Source organism: Sebastes fasciatus, chromosome 23, assembly GCF_043250625.1.
Source record: "Sebastes fasciatus isolate fSebFas1 chromosome 23, fSebFas1.pri, whole genome shotgun sequence".
NCBI classification, from domain to species: domain Eukaryota; kingdom Metazoa; phylum Chordata; class Actinopteri; order Perciformes; family Sebastidae; genus Sebastes; species Sebastes fasciatus.
The window spans coordinates 14,121,092-14,140,523 of NC_133817.1; the positions used below are offsets into that span (position 1 = coordinate 14,121,092).

A 19,432-nucleotide genomic window follows, 5' to 3' on the forward strand; every position below is an offset into this window, starting at 1 on the left:
TCACCTGCGTCCAGGAAATTGGGGAATGTGATGCTGACCAGTAACTGTTGCAGTATTGACCTAAGAGCAAAAACAAACCCGGGGATGAAAAATGTCTGCATTCATTGGAACATAACCCACAATAAATCATCTGTGTAAATGCTAATGCATCAATAAATCAAGGGAAGATTTTGCGGAATGTTGACTGTCCTGGGAACAATTCAGCTATTAAACAGATGCTATATGTCCATTTTGGAGCAACAAATCCTTGCCTGCTTTCCATTAGGATCTGAGTTTAAGGGCTTAAAATAGTGGCTTTTATACTGTATATTTTTGTTATCAATCATTTAAAAATAAAGGGCTGACGCTAATGCCAACCATATAGAAAAATTCTGAAAAAAAAAGGACTTACCAGGCTGCAGCTGTCGCAAACCATCCTATATTCAGAATATCTGCAATTGTGGGCTGAGGGGGGGGACGAACAAAATGAGGATTAATATCAGAGGAAATCTATAATAATCGTACTGTTTGAGCCAATTTGAACATCCTGCTTGTGTTTACAGTCGCTGTCCGGTTTTGCCAGGCGCAAAGATTAAAAGGTTTTTCTTCTCTCTCGGAAGGAAATTTGCACACGATCCTCCTCAACAGATGCGGGGATAAATATGTAAACAAAAGAGCTAGTGAGAAAACAAAAGTAGCACACGGTTTGAATAAAAAGACCCGACATGCTGCTTTGATTATGGTTAGCATGCGAGGGCCTTGTTTGGGTGAATGAGTGTTGCATCCTTTCTCTTAAGTTGATGCCGCGTTGAGTCATCAAGGGAGTCCTAAACTAACCGTGTTGGAGGCATCACCGGCTGGCGACGGAGCCTTTGATCAGAGAGTAACTGCCACTTTCATCTTACTTTTGGTCACTCAAGCGTGTTGTAGACATTTGTGTACAAGTCGGGAAATTGCGTGGTTTCAATTGTCTGTCAGTGAGGGGAATTTTTTGCATCTGTAAATACCCACGAATGCTTTAATCTCTTTCTTAGGTATTGGCTTGTTATGTCTGTCTACCGCTACCTGTAATGGGCTTTCAGCATCTAAGAGAAACAGTTTTGCATCTGCAGACAGTTTGCGTCATTTCACTGTACGTTTTTGTTAGTGAGGAAAAACAGTGCCTCTTTCTACATCACTTGGTGTGTTAGCCAAGCACGCTAGACCACCTAATCCTGTTACTGTTCCTGCAAACTCCCACTCTAACGCTTTCACCATACCCTCTGCTTCCCTTCTCATCTGCTCCGTCCAGATTTATGGCTCCCTTGTGAGTGTGTGTGTGTGTGTGTGATCATTTGGAAGTGTGTGTGTGAGCAAGCAAGCAGGTACGGCTACAAATGTATAGTAGGGAACATGAGTGAATGTAAATGTGTGGCTATCAAAATGTGTGAACATGGAAGTGTGGGTGTGCACATGTGGGTGGCTCTGTGTGTGTGTGTGTGTGTGTGAACGGTCTCTGGCTTATGTAACTCACCACGTAGACGGATCGCAGGCCTGCAGCCGCCTTGCTCTCTCTCTCGGGGTCACAGAGCGACTGGTAGTCGAAGGTCTTCTTAAAGGTGAACAGGGACGAGTTGACCAGGTTCGTCATGAGGATCGGGTCGATGGCACCGAAGAAACGCCCGATCTAAGGACAGAGGGAGGAACAGTTTTAAATATTTACTACACACAGATGGGCCGCTTTTAGCACCCTTTTCTCCCACTATCCATTTATTCTGTACCGTATTCCTATACTTCCAGATATGCTGTGTTGTAAGTTGATTATACACACATCTGTTTAGTAATACGATCCATGTTAGTGCATCTTCAAAAACATTGAAGGTCTTAGAATTAGATTTTGACACGGGGCCTGATGAATTAGATCATTATTATGTCCAGCTGCTGGGGGAAGCTTCATATTTTCCATACCAACACGAGAGTGGTATCAATCTTCTCATCTAACTACCACACAAGCAACTATGTGTATTTCCTAAAAATGTCAAACTATTCCTTTAAGAAGAGTCTTTAAAATCCAAACTGGAAAAAAAGACCACTTCAAAAATAAGTTTAAAAAATGAATATGAGATGTGTTGCTTGTAAAAGCAAAAATCTCTGCCAATGGAACAAGTGAGACTTTGTTTCTTGAAATAAGATTTAATATTTAGGCCTTTCAAGATAAAAAGAGATCTTGAAATTAGCTGGGAAAATTCAATTTGAGCTATATTTCACTAGTATCAAAGAGGGTTAAAAGAGGAGAGCGCCATATTGCATCATATCATTGGGGTACAACACATGTGCAGTAAAATCTGGTCTAGACACGCCGAAAGGCTCACTAGCTGACGCACGATCACAGAACATGATTTGTTTCACTGAGGTGTCCGCAGGGAGGGTGTCAGACGCCTACTTTATGGGTGAGAATTACAATTCGGCAATTCTTTGAAAAGACCTTTAATAAAAGACCAAAAACAAATCCTTCTCTATTTGAAAACGTTCTATTGTATATCGGCGGCCATCCATTTCGAGCGTATCCGAAAAGTTCTGTCAGGCCGAGCGGACCCAAAGAGCACTGGAACAGATACCATCCCTTTATTTCTAGCGCCGTCTGCTGTTACCCTCCAACATGGCAGCTCCAGTTACACTGTGTCACGCCCCATAGCTCAAGGCCGTGTCCCAGCCTCCATTTAATAACCTTGACTAGTATTAGGACGTGTTGTGTGTCATAATAAGCCTGTAACACCCCAAAAGTGGTATTTTTTCACTTAACAAGGTATTCAAGATGTCTAAAAACAAGTCCCTACATCTCACTGACATGTTACTTGTCAAGTGATTGTGTCTTATATTTAAAGTTATGTCATATTTTCACTAGTAATTAGACAAATATACTTGATTTTGCATTTTTGCAGTCTGTATCTTGTATTGCTTAATACAGTCTAACAGATGTAAGCATACTGTACCTGCAGAGATAAAGATAGCAGACTTCATGAACACAGATTTACACCAGCTCTTTAGCCTTTAATATACCAGACTAGCAGTGTGTGCCAAACCTAACAATTTCACAGCGGAAATGGTTTCAGTAATAAAGGTCAGAGAAACGTTTGAACCCTCTGTACGAGAAAGAAACCTTTTAAAATGCTGATGTTATTGAGGTTTTCCTCAATGTTTTCGCATTTAAAGAGCACTTAAACGCTTTTATACGGTCAACTAACTCATAGTTAAATCTATGTAAAACACATGCACAAAAACAATCAAGGATGTGTATACATGTGCAGACAATGTTCTTTATAGACACACACGCACAAACTCGGTAAATCACCCTCCAAAGCAGGATGATGGACTTCGGTATAATCTGATTAACACAGTCCACCAGGCAGCCGTAAATTTCCATGAAGAGGAAGTAGTTTGTCTCAGCAGGTGTGACACGACCGTGTGCTCGGGAGTGTTTAAGTACTTGTGTATCCAGGAGGGAGTATGTACAGTAAGTAGTACTCATCTATATGTGTGTGCTGAAAGACGTGCATGTGTGTGTGTGTGCACGAGGAAATGCAAACTATCCCTTTTTCCTTCCACTTTGTGAGGTCACCGTTAACAAGCCGTCCTCCACATATCCATTCCTCTTTAGTCTTAACAGCCAAAGGATATATAAATCTTCCAATCTATAAGGTACAGGGAGCCTTCTCTCCTTTCCCTGAGCAGTAAAACAAATAATGAATTAACAGTCACAGCCCTGTTGGCTGCAGACTCCCTGAGGGTTTCGGGGAAAGAAAAAGGAACGAAAGACGTAAAGAGGCAGAGCAAAGCGAGAAGCTTACGGAGAGAGAAACTTTGCTCCTGTAGGAAATATGATTGAGGGCACACAGCCTTCTCCAAACAAGGCCTCAGGTCCCTGGGTTTTAGTGCCGCTGCCAAACTTCAGAGGGCCACTGATTTATCCAGCGCACACCCAGGCCTGATTAGGAAGGAGCCGAGGCCGCATGAAAAAACATTTACTCAGACGACAGCAGGGACCCCGCTATTAGCATTTAGCATAGGGTCAGGTTATAGCGGGGAAACGTGTGCTCTTACTGTATATATGTGTAAAGATGGGTCAAATTGTGTTTGAGAGGCTTCGTTATTGGGCAAATTGAGAGTGAGGTTCACAAAAGGTTTGTCTGATCACAGTTAAATACTACAAACCCCTTCTCTTTTAGGATAAGAAGATTTCATAGAACATCTCAATGCAGTCCATAAAAATGTCAACTCAAGGTCAAGAAAATGTAAAACATTTATTCATATATTTATTTTTATTAGAGCTTTCAATTGCATTTCATTGCTTTATCTCGTGCATGGACTTATGGAGATGGTTAAAAAGGACGTATTATGCTCATCTTCAGGTGCACACTTGTATTTTGGGTTACTAGAACATGTTTTCATGCTTTAATGTTAGCAAATAGGATTTTTCACAACCTAACATTTATTCTCATTAGGGCTGTGAAAGTTAATGTGATAAAAACGTGTTAACGCAAATTCGTTTTAACGCCTCTCTTAAAAATGTCGCAAAGGAGGTTAAATAACGCTCCAAACTTTAAATTTGGGGAGTGGAAAAACTGTCATGGCCATTTTCAGAGGGGTCCCTTGACCTCTGACCTCAAGATATGTGAATGAAAATGGGTACTATGGGTACCCACGAGTCTCCCCTTTACAGACATGCCCACTTTATGATAATCACATGCAGTTTGGGAGCAAGTCATAGTCAAGTCAGCACACTGACACACTGACAGCTGTTGTTGCCTGTTGGGTGCAGTTTGCTATGTTATGATTTGAGCATATTTTTTTATGCTAAATGCAGTACCTGTGAGGGTTTCTGGACAATATTTGTCTTTGTTTTGTGTTGTTAATTGATTTACAATTAATAAATATAAAACCATACATTTGCATAAAGCAAGCATATTTACCCACTCCCATGTTGATGGCCCACCTGATCAATATGTTCATCTCGATTGGACATCACCAGGAAGCCCCCGTCATCCAGAATGACACAGTCTACATACTGGAATCACAAAGAGATTAAACCAATCTTGCATACTCACAACTCTTATCCATAAATACCAGCTGGAAGCGTAAAAAATATGCAATTAAACCTCTTACCACATCGTTTCGCTGACAGCCGCAGATCTCATCATTGCACTAGAAAATACAGTAGAGCAGACAGAGTAATGAAAAGTCATACTCTGAATCAAGTGTGTGCCCGTTGTGCGTTCTATATGTGTTGACAGAATCCACTCACATTGATCTTCTGCGTGGTGTTGATGAAGCTCACCATCCAGGCACTGATGTCCAGCTTCACGCCGACCACTGGGATCAAACACAAAAAGCCAGACATCCTAGATCATGTTGGACCCCTGTGTCAACTTTACTCTCTGAACTTGGAAAATGCAAACTTGGCCGGGGATCACAGGAGACGAGACAACTTGATGTGTGGTTTGTGTGTGCGTGTTTGTGTGTATATGTCAGAGGGAGAGGGAGAAATAGACTAATGAGGAGTAGCGGTCTGTAAATAATATCTGTGTGTGTCAGAAGATGTAAAAGCATGAATAGGGTTAAGGCGATGGGGTCGCAAATGTAGGCGTGTAAATAAGACACATAGCTGTAAGTGTGAATGTGTTTATACGGAGGTGGCAGAAAGAGAGAGGCAACTTGAGAAACGAGGAGTAGAAATGTGTAAATACAAGCCGTGTGTCCTCACCAGCTGGTTTGACTATGGTACCATCGATGTTGACGTTTACGGCTCTGCTCACCAGGACCGCCTCATCACTCGCTGTAAGAAGAAGAAGAAGGGAACACTGTATATATGTGCATTGAAACACAGGAAAACACACACATTTATGCCGGCTTTTACTCACTGTTCTCTTTGGAGAGGTAGGGTGTTGGAGTGAAGACGTACAGATCATTATCCAAACTTCTCTTATAGAAACTCGACTCGTACGTCTCTGCTTCTTCTTCCCAGTTCAGCCCAGCACTGTCAAACACATTTATACAAAGCAACACACACACAAACACACGTACACAATGGCATCATCAAACCTCTCCTCAAGATAAACACCCCAGATCTCTGTTAGACCATTTGTTTCTTTGTGAAATACTTGAAATGATAATCGTTGCAGTCCGACTTACTGATTAACTCAATATAAATGATGATGAACCCCTTCAGCATGGGTTTGGGTGATTTCATTACATTGAAACGTCACTCAGTAAGGTAGTTAAAGTTCCCCTCCAGACACGTTTTAAAGTATGTAAAATTATTCTGCTAAGGTTATTATTTTCTTTAACATGGTTTTCCCACACAAAAAGTAAAAAATACAATTGCAGAGTTGCGGTTTTATGCCTCCGCAAACCAGTCAAGTAGCAGTTTACATCCATGTCTGTCCAAAATGTCATCACTTCATAATTTTATCGTATTAGACATCTGTGAGAAATTGTCATAATTGGCGTATGAATTCTTCAGTTATGGCCAAAAACATGTTTTGTGAGATCACAGTGACTTTGACCACTAAAATTTGATCAGTTCATTCTTGAGTCCAAGTACATGTTTGTGCCAAATTTCAAGAATGTCCCTGCAGGCGTTTCTGAGATATCGCGTTCCCAAGGATGGACCGGAGGGACGGCCAACACGACAACATAATAATAAAAGAAGCTCTGAAAAGGGGCTGGAAGGACATCTAGTCTTTTTTCCTCATTGAGTAATTCTGGATCTGGCCTCGCCCCGTCCACCAACGCTGCTCGTATTACCGGTGAAAGAACAGACCGACTCGCGTTCTTCGTCGGTTGGTGTATTTACTCCGTTAGAGGAAACATCGGAGAGATTCAGCCATACATGTTTGACTCTGAAGAGGAGTCTGTTGTGTACCAAAATTGGCGACTAGCAGACGTATCAGAGAATGGTAAGCGTAGTTACCATCTTTTATTTGTGTATGTCATTTGTTAGCTTGTAGCTTGTAATTGTCAGTGGATGACACAGCGTTAGTGGTTGTAAAACATACAATGATATCTAGTGGCATTTTTGGTAGATAATGGAAGGAAGCTCCAGGGTCTGGTTTACATCCAAACTACAATGTCTACAATGTCTACAATGTCACGCTGTACTGAGGTTTCAAGTTTCTTTGCCGGTGTTGTGCCGAAGACTGCAAGTCAGCATAGTCAAGGTCCGACATTTTAGGGGAACCTTCTGGGGTACCTCAAGGACCTGTACTGGGCTGGAATATATTTTTATGCAGATGAAACCCTTATTTACATTCATATCTCTCAAGACGAACCTGCTCAATTCTCTGATGTTGAACACAGTTTATATGCTGGTAATCCATGCCTAACTTCCTGCTCCTAAACACAAATAACAAAAATATGTTGTTGCTCCCAAGGTTTATACCTTATAAACTATGATTCCTGACATACTTTCAAAAAAACGTTCATGACATGTAAGATGTCACTGTTTGACTCTGTAAAATACCAAAAACCTTACCCAGATAAGATTGCAGTGTCCTGTTCTCAGGCCTACTACACACTGGTCATTGTACTGGACTGTCATTGAGAAGAGGGATGCAAGCATGATAATGAAGCTTCTAATTTACCACTTAACCTACATTCTAACCCTCACTTATGTTCATAAACTTTGGGTGGTGACTGGCATGCTTTGCTAAGCTGAGTGGCAACCACCATGAGTCAGACTTGAACAAGTGGCAATGGATGGAGGGATGAAAAATGTTCATGGGTAAGCTGCAGCCTTCTTAGCAGATCACATCTTCATTCGTTATAAGATAATCCTGAACATATTATCCTTCCCTTGCTTCTAAATCAACCCCTCTTCCCCATCAGCTTTACCTTTTGGGGTAGACCCGTGTGATCCCTCCATCGGTGGCAACAAATCTGGCCAAGACACCGTGCCTGTCAAAGCAGAGAAGATAAACCCATAAAACATACAATTATAAAAATCTGGAATGTGCTCTATGCCTGCATGACATTTACTGGTGATGCTGAAATACTTGAACCATCTGTATTCAATTTTTACTTGGACATTCGTTACCAAATGCCAAGTAACAAATAATTGATGCCACATTTCAGTTTGTTTTGCTGGATCACGAAAAAGGCATTGACGGTAAAGTGGCAAAATTTTCATTCTTCACTTACTGTGATTCGACTGTTTTCCAGTGTTTGATCAGAGACGAGGTGATGCCAGCATCCAGGAGCAATCTGTTCACCAGCTCCACATTACCTAAAACAGCAAAACATAATTTCAGACTAAACACGTTATCTTTGAATACCATGTGTGTGTCTGATGACTGATCAGAAACAGTCAGTAAATGTTAAACTGTCAGGTATTTGATCAGCTTTAAAGTGTCTCATCTTTATAAGATGATGTCGTCCTTTTCCAGACTTACGAGCCTGAAATGTCTGAGTAACAGGAATCTGCTGGAATAGGTAGAATACATGCGTGAGGAGCATCAAAATCCAACAGGGAACAAATCATAAAAAAAGAGAGAAGGAAGGAAGGGTAACCAAAAAGAAGAAAAAAAGAACAGCAAGAACTACAATTACCACCTTGCAGTTGTATGCCTCCGCCAACCAGTCAAGTTGCAGTTCACAATTTTCTTTACAGATATTTGTGTGAAATCGTCATAATTAGTATAAATTCTTGCGTTATGGCCAAAAACATGTTTTTCTTTGACCACTAAATTCGAATCTGTTCACCCTTGAGTCCAAGTGGACATTTACGGCAAGTTTGGAGAAAGTTACCTGAGATATTGGGTTTACAAGAATGGGACAGATGTGAGGTCACCGTGACCTTTGACCTCCAAAATCTAATCAGCTGATCTTTGAGTGGACAAGTGGACATTTGTGCCAAATTTGAAGAATTTCGCTCATGGCATTCCCGATATATTCCGTCCATGAGGATGGGATGGATATGAGGTCTCAGTGGCCTTGAACTTTGACCACCAAAATCTAATCAGTTCATCCTTGAGTCAAAGACGTTTGTGCCAAAATTGAAGAAATTCCCTCCAGAGATATAAAATAAATAGGGACAGAGTTGGGAATACATCTCATTTTAGGCATCCTAAATGAATTGCAAATTGAGTGCTAAATGGGAATAAGCTTCAGTTGATATATTGCTAAACTCAAGAGAACCTAAAAGGTCCAAATGCGAGCAAAGTTGAAGGATAAAAACAGAACCAATTTGACCGACAGAAAGAAGGTATGTCTGTGAAGAAAAAGTAATATCTCAGACACAGTGAAATTGAAGCAATAAAATACGTATTTAAAGTCACAAAAAACTTGATAAATGTGCCTAATGTTGCCAAGGTGTAGGTGGTGGGTTGGTATAGGTGTAACAAATTATTTTCCGAGACATCCGACAAGACCACATGACAAACATAACAGGCGATAAAAGCCGCTCGCCCATTTTTTGGCAGTGCCCGCCACTTTGAACTCTCCGACGACCCGCTTCAGTCCATTAACATCGAGGCTCGTCGATATTCCCCCACCCTCCTCGAACCTTTATGACACACCACACACATCAGAGAAAACAGCTGGTGTAACACTTTATTCCCCCCCCCAGCCCACCTTCCCTCCTCGTGCGGTGGTTTTCATTAGGGATCCTTTATTGAAGGCAGCCCAGGAATTCCTAATGTACTTCAACTTCTTCGCCACTGCAGTGGCTTAACCAAGTAAAGCGTGTAACGATACTCAAGCCGCCAATGGTCCACATGGGCCTTACTCTCTCTCCCTCTGAACTCCCTGTGGACTCCATTAAACTAGCAGCTAATAATGGGGAAAGTAATATTTCAATTGGGTGAAAAGTTTTATTGGATTGATCATGTTGAGATGTTTGAACTAAAGTTCTCAAACTGAAACTTAAAGGAGAGCTTGTATAAACATCCGGGGACCTTTTGTTTTACTCGACGGGCGACAAAAAAGTGAGCGATGCATATCAATGAGTGTATATGCAAGAGATGGCGAGGATGTTAATGCGTTGGTCAGATGTTTAGGAGAAGGTCCACTGGCCCCTGATTTGTGTTTTATTGCTCCTCTCGTGCTCCTGGCTTGACGTGTCCTGCTCTTTCTCACAAACACACAGTAATTGGATGAGGTCGAGCGGCTATAGGTGGGGTGTGGAAGGCATATTACTGGTGAATATTGTGTGTGTGTGCGAGCGCGTGTGTGTCACATCTAAGCCGACGTGCCTCACACATGTGCACTCAGGCGTGTGATGGTCAGACTTTTAGAGTTAGCATCAAATGGGTAACACGAACACAGGGGTTCCACATCACAAAGCTTTGCCTGGTCATGCACACCAAAACCATCCAGCCAGACCTGCGTTTTCACTGGAAAGAGAGACCTCTGGGAATAGGGTTCGGTTGGCGCTCTTCCATTAAATGTTCAATGCACACCTTAATGCCAAGCCAGATGGCTGAGATTCATTCACATATACATGCTATAGCAAATACTGTAAAGCTTAGCAGCTCTTTGAGATGTAAATACTGCAGGAGTCTGCAGTGAGAACGAGGTCCGAGTGGGCTGCAGAGCATAATAAGATCCGGTATAAAAGCTTTGATTCTCAAGACAAATGCCACAGTTGAAGGATAACTTCTGTTTTTTTTTTTCAACCTGGACCCTATTTCCCCATGTTTTTATGTCTAAGTGAGTAATGGGGACAACACTTTTTGAAATTGGTCCAGTATTGAGGGATAATGCTGCAGCCGATAAATGGGCTGTAATGTTATCATTTGGGGCAATCTGGCACCGTCATTTACGTCCACTAAAAGTGCTTGTTTTTGCAATGAAGGGCTAAGATTGTTATTATAAGTGTCAACATCATGGAAAGGACCAAATAAAATCTTTTTTCCTACCTTTTGCTTAATCCGGTCTGTTTTGTTATTGTGTGTTTTGCTCAGAGAAATCTCATTCTGAAATGTCACATCGCATCCACGTTGTCAAAATCATCTAAATTTTCTTTTAGATAACACTAAGCTACGCTTTCTTCACTCTAACACAACAAACTCTGGCACTCCTCTCTCCACTCTCACTCACGTTTCCACCATTGTCATCCGGCAACAAGTCACATGACACAATGACAAAGTGAAAGTGAAAGGTAAGAAAAACGTTTAATTTCTCTGTTGGGTCGTTTCCATAATGTTGTCAGATACTTATAATAAACATCGGAGCCTGTCGGTGGCAAAAACAAGCACTTTTAGTGGATGTAAAATGACGGTGTCTGGCTGCCCCAAAGGATTACATTACAGCTTGTTCAGTGGCTGGCGGCTGCAGCGTTCTCCCTCAATACTGGACCAATTTCAAGTGTTGTCCCCATTAGTCACTTAGACACAAAAACATGGGAAAATAGGTTGAAAAATACCAGAGTTATCCTTTAATGGCACCAGGAGCATGTAAGGTGGAAAGAGGTATTTCAGAGAACATTTTTTGATACTCACACATGGGGTTGTTTGGAGTCTTTGTATCGATGTAATCGTTGAACTCCATGAGGAACTCTGTGTTGTTCTTGTACTTGTCAGGTGGCTTTAAGTCTTTGCAGTACACCCTGAGGGAAACAGAAGCACTTTGTAGTGAATCCATGTAATCACAAGGTTGAAATTTGCCTCTATACTAAGTCATACTGTCATCATGTCAGAAGTAAAACAATATATTTTTCAAGTTATTCAGAAAATGTATGTGCGTGTCTTACCTCGGTGCGATAAAAGTGTAGCCATATTCATCAAACTTGTCCGCCATCAGGCTCTCAGAAACTGGTGAAAGGCAGAAAGTATTATTAATTTGCCTCCCGTGCAGGTTGATATTAGACAGGCTAACATTAAACTAGAATAATCATTGTATGCAGATGAGATGGAGCGCCACTGGGCAGAATAGTAACACCTGCTGAATATGTAACAGTGCATCAATAAGAGAAACCTCCTACAGGGACCAAAAACGGAAATGAGATTCCATCTCTTGACAGACTGAGCGGTAAAACATTAGCACATATTCAACATTGCCTCTAATTTCACTCTTAAGGTCCTAAGTTTGAGTTAAAATGCAATGTAGAATTGTAAAATTGAGGGGTTGGTACTGACTGAAAGGGAAAATAGGAAAAACTAACGGCTATATTTACCACATAACTCATAAAAATGGACTAACTGAAGCGAAAGGGTGTGGACAGTTTTACACTGCACTGAAATGAAACACTGTAAAGATATACAGTCGTGCACAAACAGCTGAAAATCTGCTCGGTAAAAGGACCGAAAACTCTCAAGAACAAGAGGAGAGAGAGATGAAAGTAAAAAGGAAAAAATACTTGCCATCTTTCCCTGGAGTGGAAAAAAATCCCAGCAGAGAGAAAGTGAGCGAACGAGAGAATCATCCCCCAGGGAGGTAAAGACGAGAGGGAAAAGAAAGGGGGGAGGGAAAAAAGACAGGGTAAAACCACAGGGGTCAAAGGTGACACAATATTTTATTCACAGAGCGAGTCCTGAATAGAAATATTGCACTCGGAACAAAAGGTTTTAGGCCTTTGGATGTAAATGGAGACAGTGCTGACGGAGAACACAAAGCGAGCCTTAAAATGCGGTCAGACGTTTTTTAAAAGTTATGATTTAGATGTGCTTTTAGCATCAGTATTAGCATTCTGTTGGCGATACAGTAAATCCGTGGAGTTACTGCACTTCAGTGATGCATTTGCATTACAATACGGCACATAGGAGGAATATTAACCACAGCTCATAACCTTAACGTTTCACTCTGACATTCTCCAAAGCATGTCGTGTCGACAGTTGATTATACTGTACAGCAACGTTTCTCATGACGACATGGGGGCTACTCCTCGTAATCTTTGGTGGTCGTGATTGGGAAATAATTGCACCCATGTGTTTTTTCTTTGATAGTCGGTCACCACTTACTAATCCAACAAAGTATTTAGTAATGATGGATAGCAGGGAGGCTCGGAGAGCGACGACTGCTTATGTTTCCTGCACTCTCGCACGCCTTTTCACACCGACGATGACATTCCTGCCACTTTTGCGAATATTTTCCGAAAAACTGAATCAGTGCGATATCTAAGACGTCCGTCCAAAATGTGAACGGATTTCAGCGCGAATCAATCTCGCAACACAGAGTATGTAAAACAAGACTTCAACAAATGCATGACGAATAGATGTGGGAATTGGGACATGATGTGTTTTCAAGTTCACTTGAGTTTTTTTAAATTTAAATTTACTGTATATTCGCCGTCTGAAAAAGTATAAAGCAGACACAAGTCGGGCTTCGGTTTCAGTTAAACCACAGAGAGATTTTTTGATTCGACGACCACAAACGAGACGATGACAAAGCACACAGAAGGACGAACAGAAGAGATGAGAGCTTAGTGTGTTAAGAGCGATCCTGTCTTCCATTAGGAGTTATTTAACAAGGTTGTAAAGTGAGTCAAGAAGAGAAAACTGAAGAAAACACGCGACTCATGTTTGGGGTGCAGACTCACAGCTTTCTCCTTTATGGCTTCACCTTTAAATAATGCAAACATCCTGTCCTCTGTTCTTCCTGCTACGGTGCAGGGAGTTAGTGCCAAAACCACATCTGAGGGCCACTGGAACAGGTGAGGGTTAAATATATACACGCGCACACAGACACACGCAGACCGACCATCTGTGACACGCTGTGTGGGCGCGCATTGCATGCGAAGCTTCTTCTGAGAGCCAGCTTGAATCAGCGTGACAAAAATTATTAGTCAAAAGCCACTAAACAAAATGCTTCTGAGTCTGCGACGCCACATATGATACGACGAACCGATTAGAAGTGAAGTTACATCCAAAGTCTGCTGGTGGTGTGAGAGTTAAATAGACGGGGGTTATGAGGTAAAGCACAAGAGGAGAATACTTGCCCAAAAACGCTGCAGGGGGGAGGGGGGGATGGTCCGACACAGCAGGAATGGTCAAGAGTTGAGGAGGGCAGGAGAACAGGAGGAGGGAGGAGGATAAAAAGATGAAGAGAGAGCAGGAAAGGAAACAATCCAACAGGGTTACACACAATATTTTATTCAAGTGGACATTGAATAAGAATATTGTATACAAAAGTATGAAACACTTAAGAGTTTAAGTAAGTTATCTGTGGAAGATGTAAAGGGGTGTTTAAAGGGGTAGTTTGAGTGTTGTAGTGGGAGAGCACTCAAACACTCAGAACTAACCCTTAAAGGCAATTTAGGATGAGATGTACGGAGAGTGTGGTTATGTGTTAATGACGTGGGGACAAAAATCAGTTCATGCAATCATTAGGAGGACTTTCCTCCTACTTGGGGACAAAAAACTGTCTTTATTCATCCATGTGTGCACAGCCTTCATAATACAAAAGGACCCCATCACAGGGTGTCCATGTTTTAACATTAATTACATATTTTTCCTAACCTTTTAAGCAGCCACTGTCTGCTATTAGTGTGAAAATCAACTTGCAGAAACATGCAACATTAATTTCTCTGTTGGAAGTGAGTTCACAAAGAAGTCAAGATTAAAGAGTCAGCTGCAAAACGAGCTAAAAAATGACCAAATTCATATCTCTCCATGTTTGTGTCCTCTGGTCCCGTTTTTTATTTTTTCATAAAATTGCTCATGCATTCAGCGGACAAGCCAACAGCTCCATCTCAGACATTGGAACAAGCTTGAAAGCACCAACGAGGAGAGTTTTTCAAACCGGTCCCTGCTCCCAACTGCACTTAATGAAACTCAGCTAGAAAAAATAAAGGCGATGAAATGTTCACTGTGATGGATTACCGATGTCAAGCCAGCTTCAAATCTCTGCCAGTTGATTTTCACAGCTCTCTGGAATAGCCAATTGCTGACTAAAGGTAGGAAATTAGACTTATAATGCGTGATATACTTTGGAAAATAGTTGGTAATAATGTGAAGTTTTTTTTTAGAACAGACTAAACCATAAGTATGGTCGACAAAGTCACCAGAACGTTTTGTAAAGCCCACTTTTGGCTTCTGAGTGCAGCCAGGCAGACCAGCAAACATACGGACAGAGGGACAGACTCACACACACACACACACACACACACACACACACACACACACACACACACACTCACTATAAAACTGTCCTTTGAGTAACACAATGACTCAATGACATGTTTTACTAGTGGGAACAGACAGCGCTCAACAGAGACGTGAGACGACAAACGCCACACATATGGAACCTCTGATCCACTGTATGGTGTCTAATAGGCTTGAGCAAGAACACACACACACATACAGCAACTTTTAGACATACACACATAGAGTGTGTTACTTAGCTGTAAATGAATTGATGATGTGTGAAAGGGGACACTGGAGCCACTCGTCCCGCTGTCTGGCAACAAAAACTTTGAACAGCACCCACAACTGAGGGTGTGTGTGTTGCCATAGCGACACAAGAGGCGAGGGCATGCAGGGGTGGTGTGGATCCATGTGGTTGTGTATGTGTGCATGGGGGCACTATAAGTGATGGATAGGAAGCTGAGAGGCACAAGTGTTTCTCAGCAATAATGTCACTGGAGAACATTAGCAATCATTTTTCCAACCAGCAACATGTGTCTACTGTCTGTGTTAATGGAAGGAAAATGTTACTGAGTGGGAAAACTAAAAATGGCACAAGCGATTGAAGTGATTTAGACGGCACTTACATTTTGCCTGGGTGATTGTGTCGGCGATTTTGGCCCGGATGTAATGCATGTTGTAGTCAGGAAGGACCAGGCCCAGGCTGAGAGAGGACACACACACAGAAAATATCACAACAGTATGTAATTTTACATATGCGGTATCATTTAAGCTTCTGTTCTGCAACTATTTTGTGATTGTACTTAAAGGGGACATATCATGCTCATTTCTAGGTTCATACTTGTATGGGTTGTTTAGATTTCTACTAGAACATGTTTACATGAGTCAGGTTTCCACCGAAAGTTTTTCAAGGAACTAAAAGGTTCCTTCAGCCAACTGCGTTTCCACCACGGTCTAAAGACCTGCAAAGATTAGGCAAACTAGTCCGTATGAAAAAGCAACATGACATGGGACTGCTGGAGGTCACAGCAGTACACACACTCTGCAACCTGCAGTTCAGTGTGCCCGTCCGTTTCATCTAAAAAAAATATAAAAAAATAAATAAACTTTAGGTTTTGTCTCCATGTGATGACATTTACTGCTGCACAGTATTTACTGATGCACATTGGATGTAATGAATGAAATACATAGGAGGAAAATGAAGCTAAGAGCGTCTGTCTCCACAGTAAATCATCCGTTGAGTGTTTGGTTATTTATTTGTGCTTTAGAATGTAACCGCTGTGAAACAATCAGAAAATAACTTATTTTTGTTCTTATTCACTGCACCGCCATCTGTATCTTCTACCGCTTGCGCCATCTCTCTCTTTTTATTGGTTATTTTTGTGCTTTTTTGCCTTTATTGATAGTGACAGCGATAGTTATGAAAGGGGGTACATGGGGCTCCCGCTCTACCAGATGGGCTACCGGGGCAGCCCTCTCTCTGCCTTTTTGTTTAAATGAGTCAGGAAGCCGACAGCAGAGCCTAACTTTACTTTCAAATGTTATCAAACAAAGAGAAAAGCTCTACCCTCGTCCTAAAATGGTCCTAAACCGATACTGGAGTACTTCCTTATTTATGAATGAAGCATACACAAGTTGAAGCAGCGGTGGTGTGTGTGTGTGTGTTTTACCAATCAGCGACGGTCATCCCTGCAAACAAGTGGTACCCCCTGACCAGGGCCTTTTTTGGGGGGTAAAAAGGCCCTGGAAAATGTCCCAGGAACTTAATTTAGACCCTGGTCCCTGCAGTCAAAACGCAAAGAGTTCCTCAAAAGATTCTTAGTCCCTGCACTTGAAACAGGGCTATGCTTTAATGTTCAAAAAACACTTTCTACTACTGTCTGTCTGACTATACCTCTTTTCATCCTCTGTCTGAAACGCTCCATTTTAGCGCATGTCTCTTTAAGCCCCCCTCCCGAAAAAGCCAAATCTGCTACGATTGTCTTGCTAGAAAAATATGGTGCACCTTTGCAAAGGTAGTTCTCAAGCTGCGGGTGATATATTCTAATGGGCCTGCATGTGACATAGGAAGGGGAGCCAAATCTGAATGGCTTGTTGAAATCACATGTTTTCTGATGTTGGCAGCCCACAACAACTGACTGGGTTGTCTTATTTCAATTTGTGGGTTGATAGGCACTCCAAATACCCAAATGTATGTGCACAAACACTGAAAAAGTTTTTCATGATATGTCCCCTTTAAGTTTTTGCAAGAATTTTTTGCAAATCCATATTTTTGTTTCAATGCATTATTGAACTAAGTAAGCGTTTCATAGTCTGGGACATTAAATGCATGCACATAATCTTGTTCAACCGACCAATTCACATGCAAAAACATACAATAAAAACATTTCCCTCTTTGTTTTGAGAAGAAAATCATCATAGCCAATCTTTCAGTAAGTCCTGCTAAGCATTTCTTAGCAGGGGGCTGAATTTCCTCCCCTCATGGCTTCACCTAGATCATTCTGAAGTGTGCCTGGACTTTGTCCTGAACCTAAGACCACAGTCCAGCTCCAAAGAACCCAAAGAGAGCAAAAATGGATTTATGCAATTATGATGAACATTTTGCAAACTGTGTCAGAGCAAAGCATCTGGAGTTTCTCTATTTCTGGACTGAGGTTTGGTGAAAAAAAAGTACTTAACACATGCAATGGATTATGATATTTACCTGTAGTCTGTCCCCCTCACTGGTGCAAAGGTGTACAGCCTCTGACCTAAGTCAATGTAGCGCTTTGGGGACAACAGTTTGGTCAGTGCACGTTACATGATATAAGCAAATGTGTTCATAACTGTCATGGACTTCCTTTCAATATAAAAATTACCTCATCTTGTGATTTCACCAGTGTAGATATTGTGTAATTCCCTGTTTGAGCGTCGATCATTTTTTTCCTCATCTGTTGAGCAAACATAGATCAATTAACTAATTTAAAAAAGGAAAAGACAAATCAATCATGCTATATTCAGAAATTACAGTGCTGTTGTTTCTGATATGAGCTCATGGAATCACAAGTAGTTGCAGTAATCTAGTTTCCAAACCTCCACTTTGATCTCATTCTCCAGCTCTGCATCCAGGAAGTCCAGCGTAACAGGTTCATTAAACTTGGCAGTCTACAAAGAAATGCAAGTAATTACTATAATTTATAAATCGGTGGGCTTTGACTACAAAGAAGGAAAATTAACCAGTAAACACCAGCTATTGATCTTTCGGTTACCAAAACAGATTCCGATACTTACATTTTTGTAGCCTTGAACGGAGAACTTATTATGGACAAATTTGCCTGTTGACACTGACTTGTTGGACCTTGTAAACATCTGTGACCAATGTGTGCATGCGTAATTTACAAGAAGTGCACGTATCTTAAAGGTCAATGGGAAACATCTTGCAATGTCTCAACAAACATCATTCTGGACCCATGTGATTGGGACATTTTTGAAAAAAAGAACGGAAAAGTCAGCCAAATGACACAAACAAGGTCCGTGTGGTAATTCAGGCTATCACTGTGTCTGCAGCAAAGATGCTGCTGTGTTATGTCAGTTTAATGCTAACATCATATGTGCTTTCTTGGCAAATCTCCACTCTTCCTCTACAGTCTACGTGGCTCAGTGACACAATGTTCTTCCTCCAGTTGGAGAAAAATTTAGTACACCGTCAAAGGGTCGACAAACTCGTTCTATAAGAGGTGGCAAACATTTCTGACTCATTTTCAGAACTTATCTGTAACCCCACCAGATTTAGTGGTGCAGTTAGCTGAAATCTTCATAACAATCTTCAATATTTGCAATGAAAGCAACACATTTGGCACAGATGTAGGTTTATATGTTATGAAAAGATATAGATATTGGGGCGCTGCAAATTTGGCCCCTGGGGGCCGTGGCAGTCATTGTTAATTAGGATTTATAAAACTTAAACTGTGTCTATTATCGGTCTTGACCACGTCCTCGGACTTTTGGAAAATTATCACATATATACGTATGTAAATTTTGGTGATTTTACAATGTCTTGATGGTCAGTCAGGTTGTATGCATTTTATGTATTTATTTATTTTATTAATTTAATTTACTTTTTATTATCATTATTTTATTTATTTTTTCTTTGTATTTACTTATTTTAATTTATTTACTTTAAGGTACTCATTTATTTATTTTTTTATTTTATTTAGATTTATTTAATTTTATTTATTTATTTTTCAAATCTCACTTCTATTGGGTTATAGTGATTTTCTTTCTTTGTCATTCTTAAAATCCCTTGGTGTTGTGTACTTTTCCACTATTGGTTATGGTGCCCTTTCTGCATTACACACGCATCAATAAAAAATGTTGAAACTACAATCATATTTGCCATGCAGGACAACGGAGATATT

At 41.0% G+C, this 19,432-nt stretch overlaps 1 protein-coding gene across 3 annotated transcripts in view; it reads right to left on the reverse strand.

Moving 5' to 3' along the window:
- Window positions 1-19,432, reverse strand: part of cacna2d1a (calcium channel, voltage-dependent, alpha 2/delta subunit 1a) — a 103,826-nt gene that overhangs the window by 11,542 nt on the left and 72,852 nt on the right. The window contains exons 19-34 of one of the 3 annotated variants that reach the window (XM_074625378.1): window positions 18,108-18,179; window positions 17,894-17,965; window positions 17,740-17,801; window positions 15,653-15,738; window positions 11,705-11,765; window positions 11,454-11,560; window positions 8,155-8,239; window positions 7,849-7,911; window positions 5,877-5,992; window positions 5,720-5,791; window positions 5,261-5,328; window positions 5,122-5,160; window positions 4,952-5,023; window positions 1,493-1,645; window positions 392-444; window positions 5-60 (exon numbers count right to left, since the gene is read on the reverse strand). In XM_074625378.1, the coding sequence (XP_074481479.1) occupies window positions 5-60; window positions 392-444; window positions 1,493-1,645; window positions 4,952-5,023; window positions 5,122-5,160; window positions 5,261-5,328; window positions 5,720-5,791; window positions 5,877-5,992; window positions 7,849-7,911; window positions 8,155-8,239; window positions 11,454-11,560; window positions 11,705-11,765; window positions 15,653-15,738; window positions 17,740-17,801; window positions 17,894-17,965; window positions 18,108-18,179 (1,237 nt within the window). The other 2 variants (XM_074625379.1, XM_074625380.1) reach the window with 2 other exon arrangements.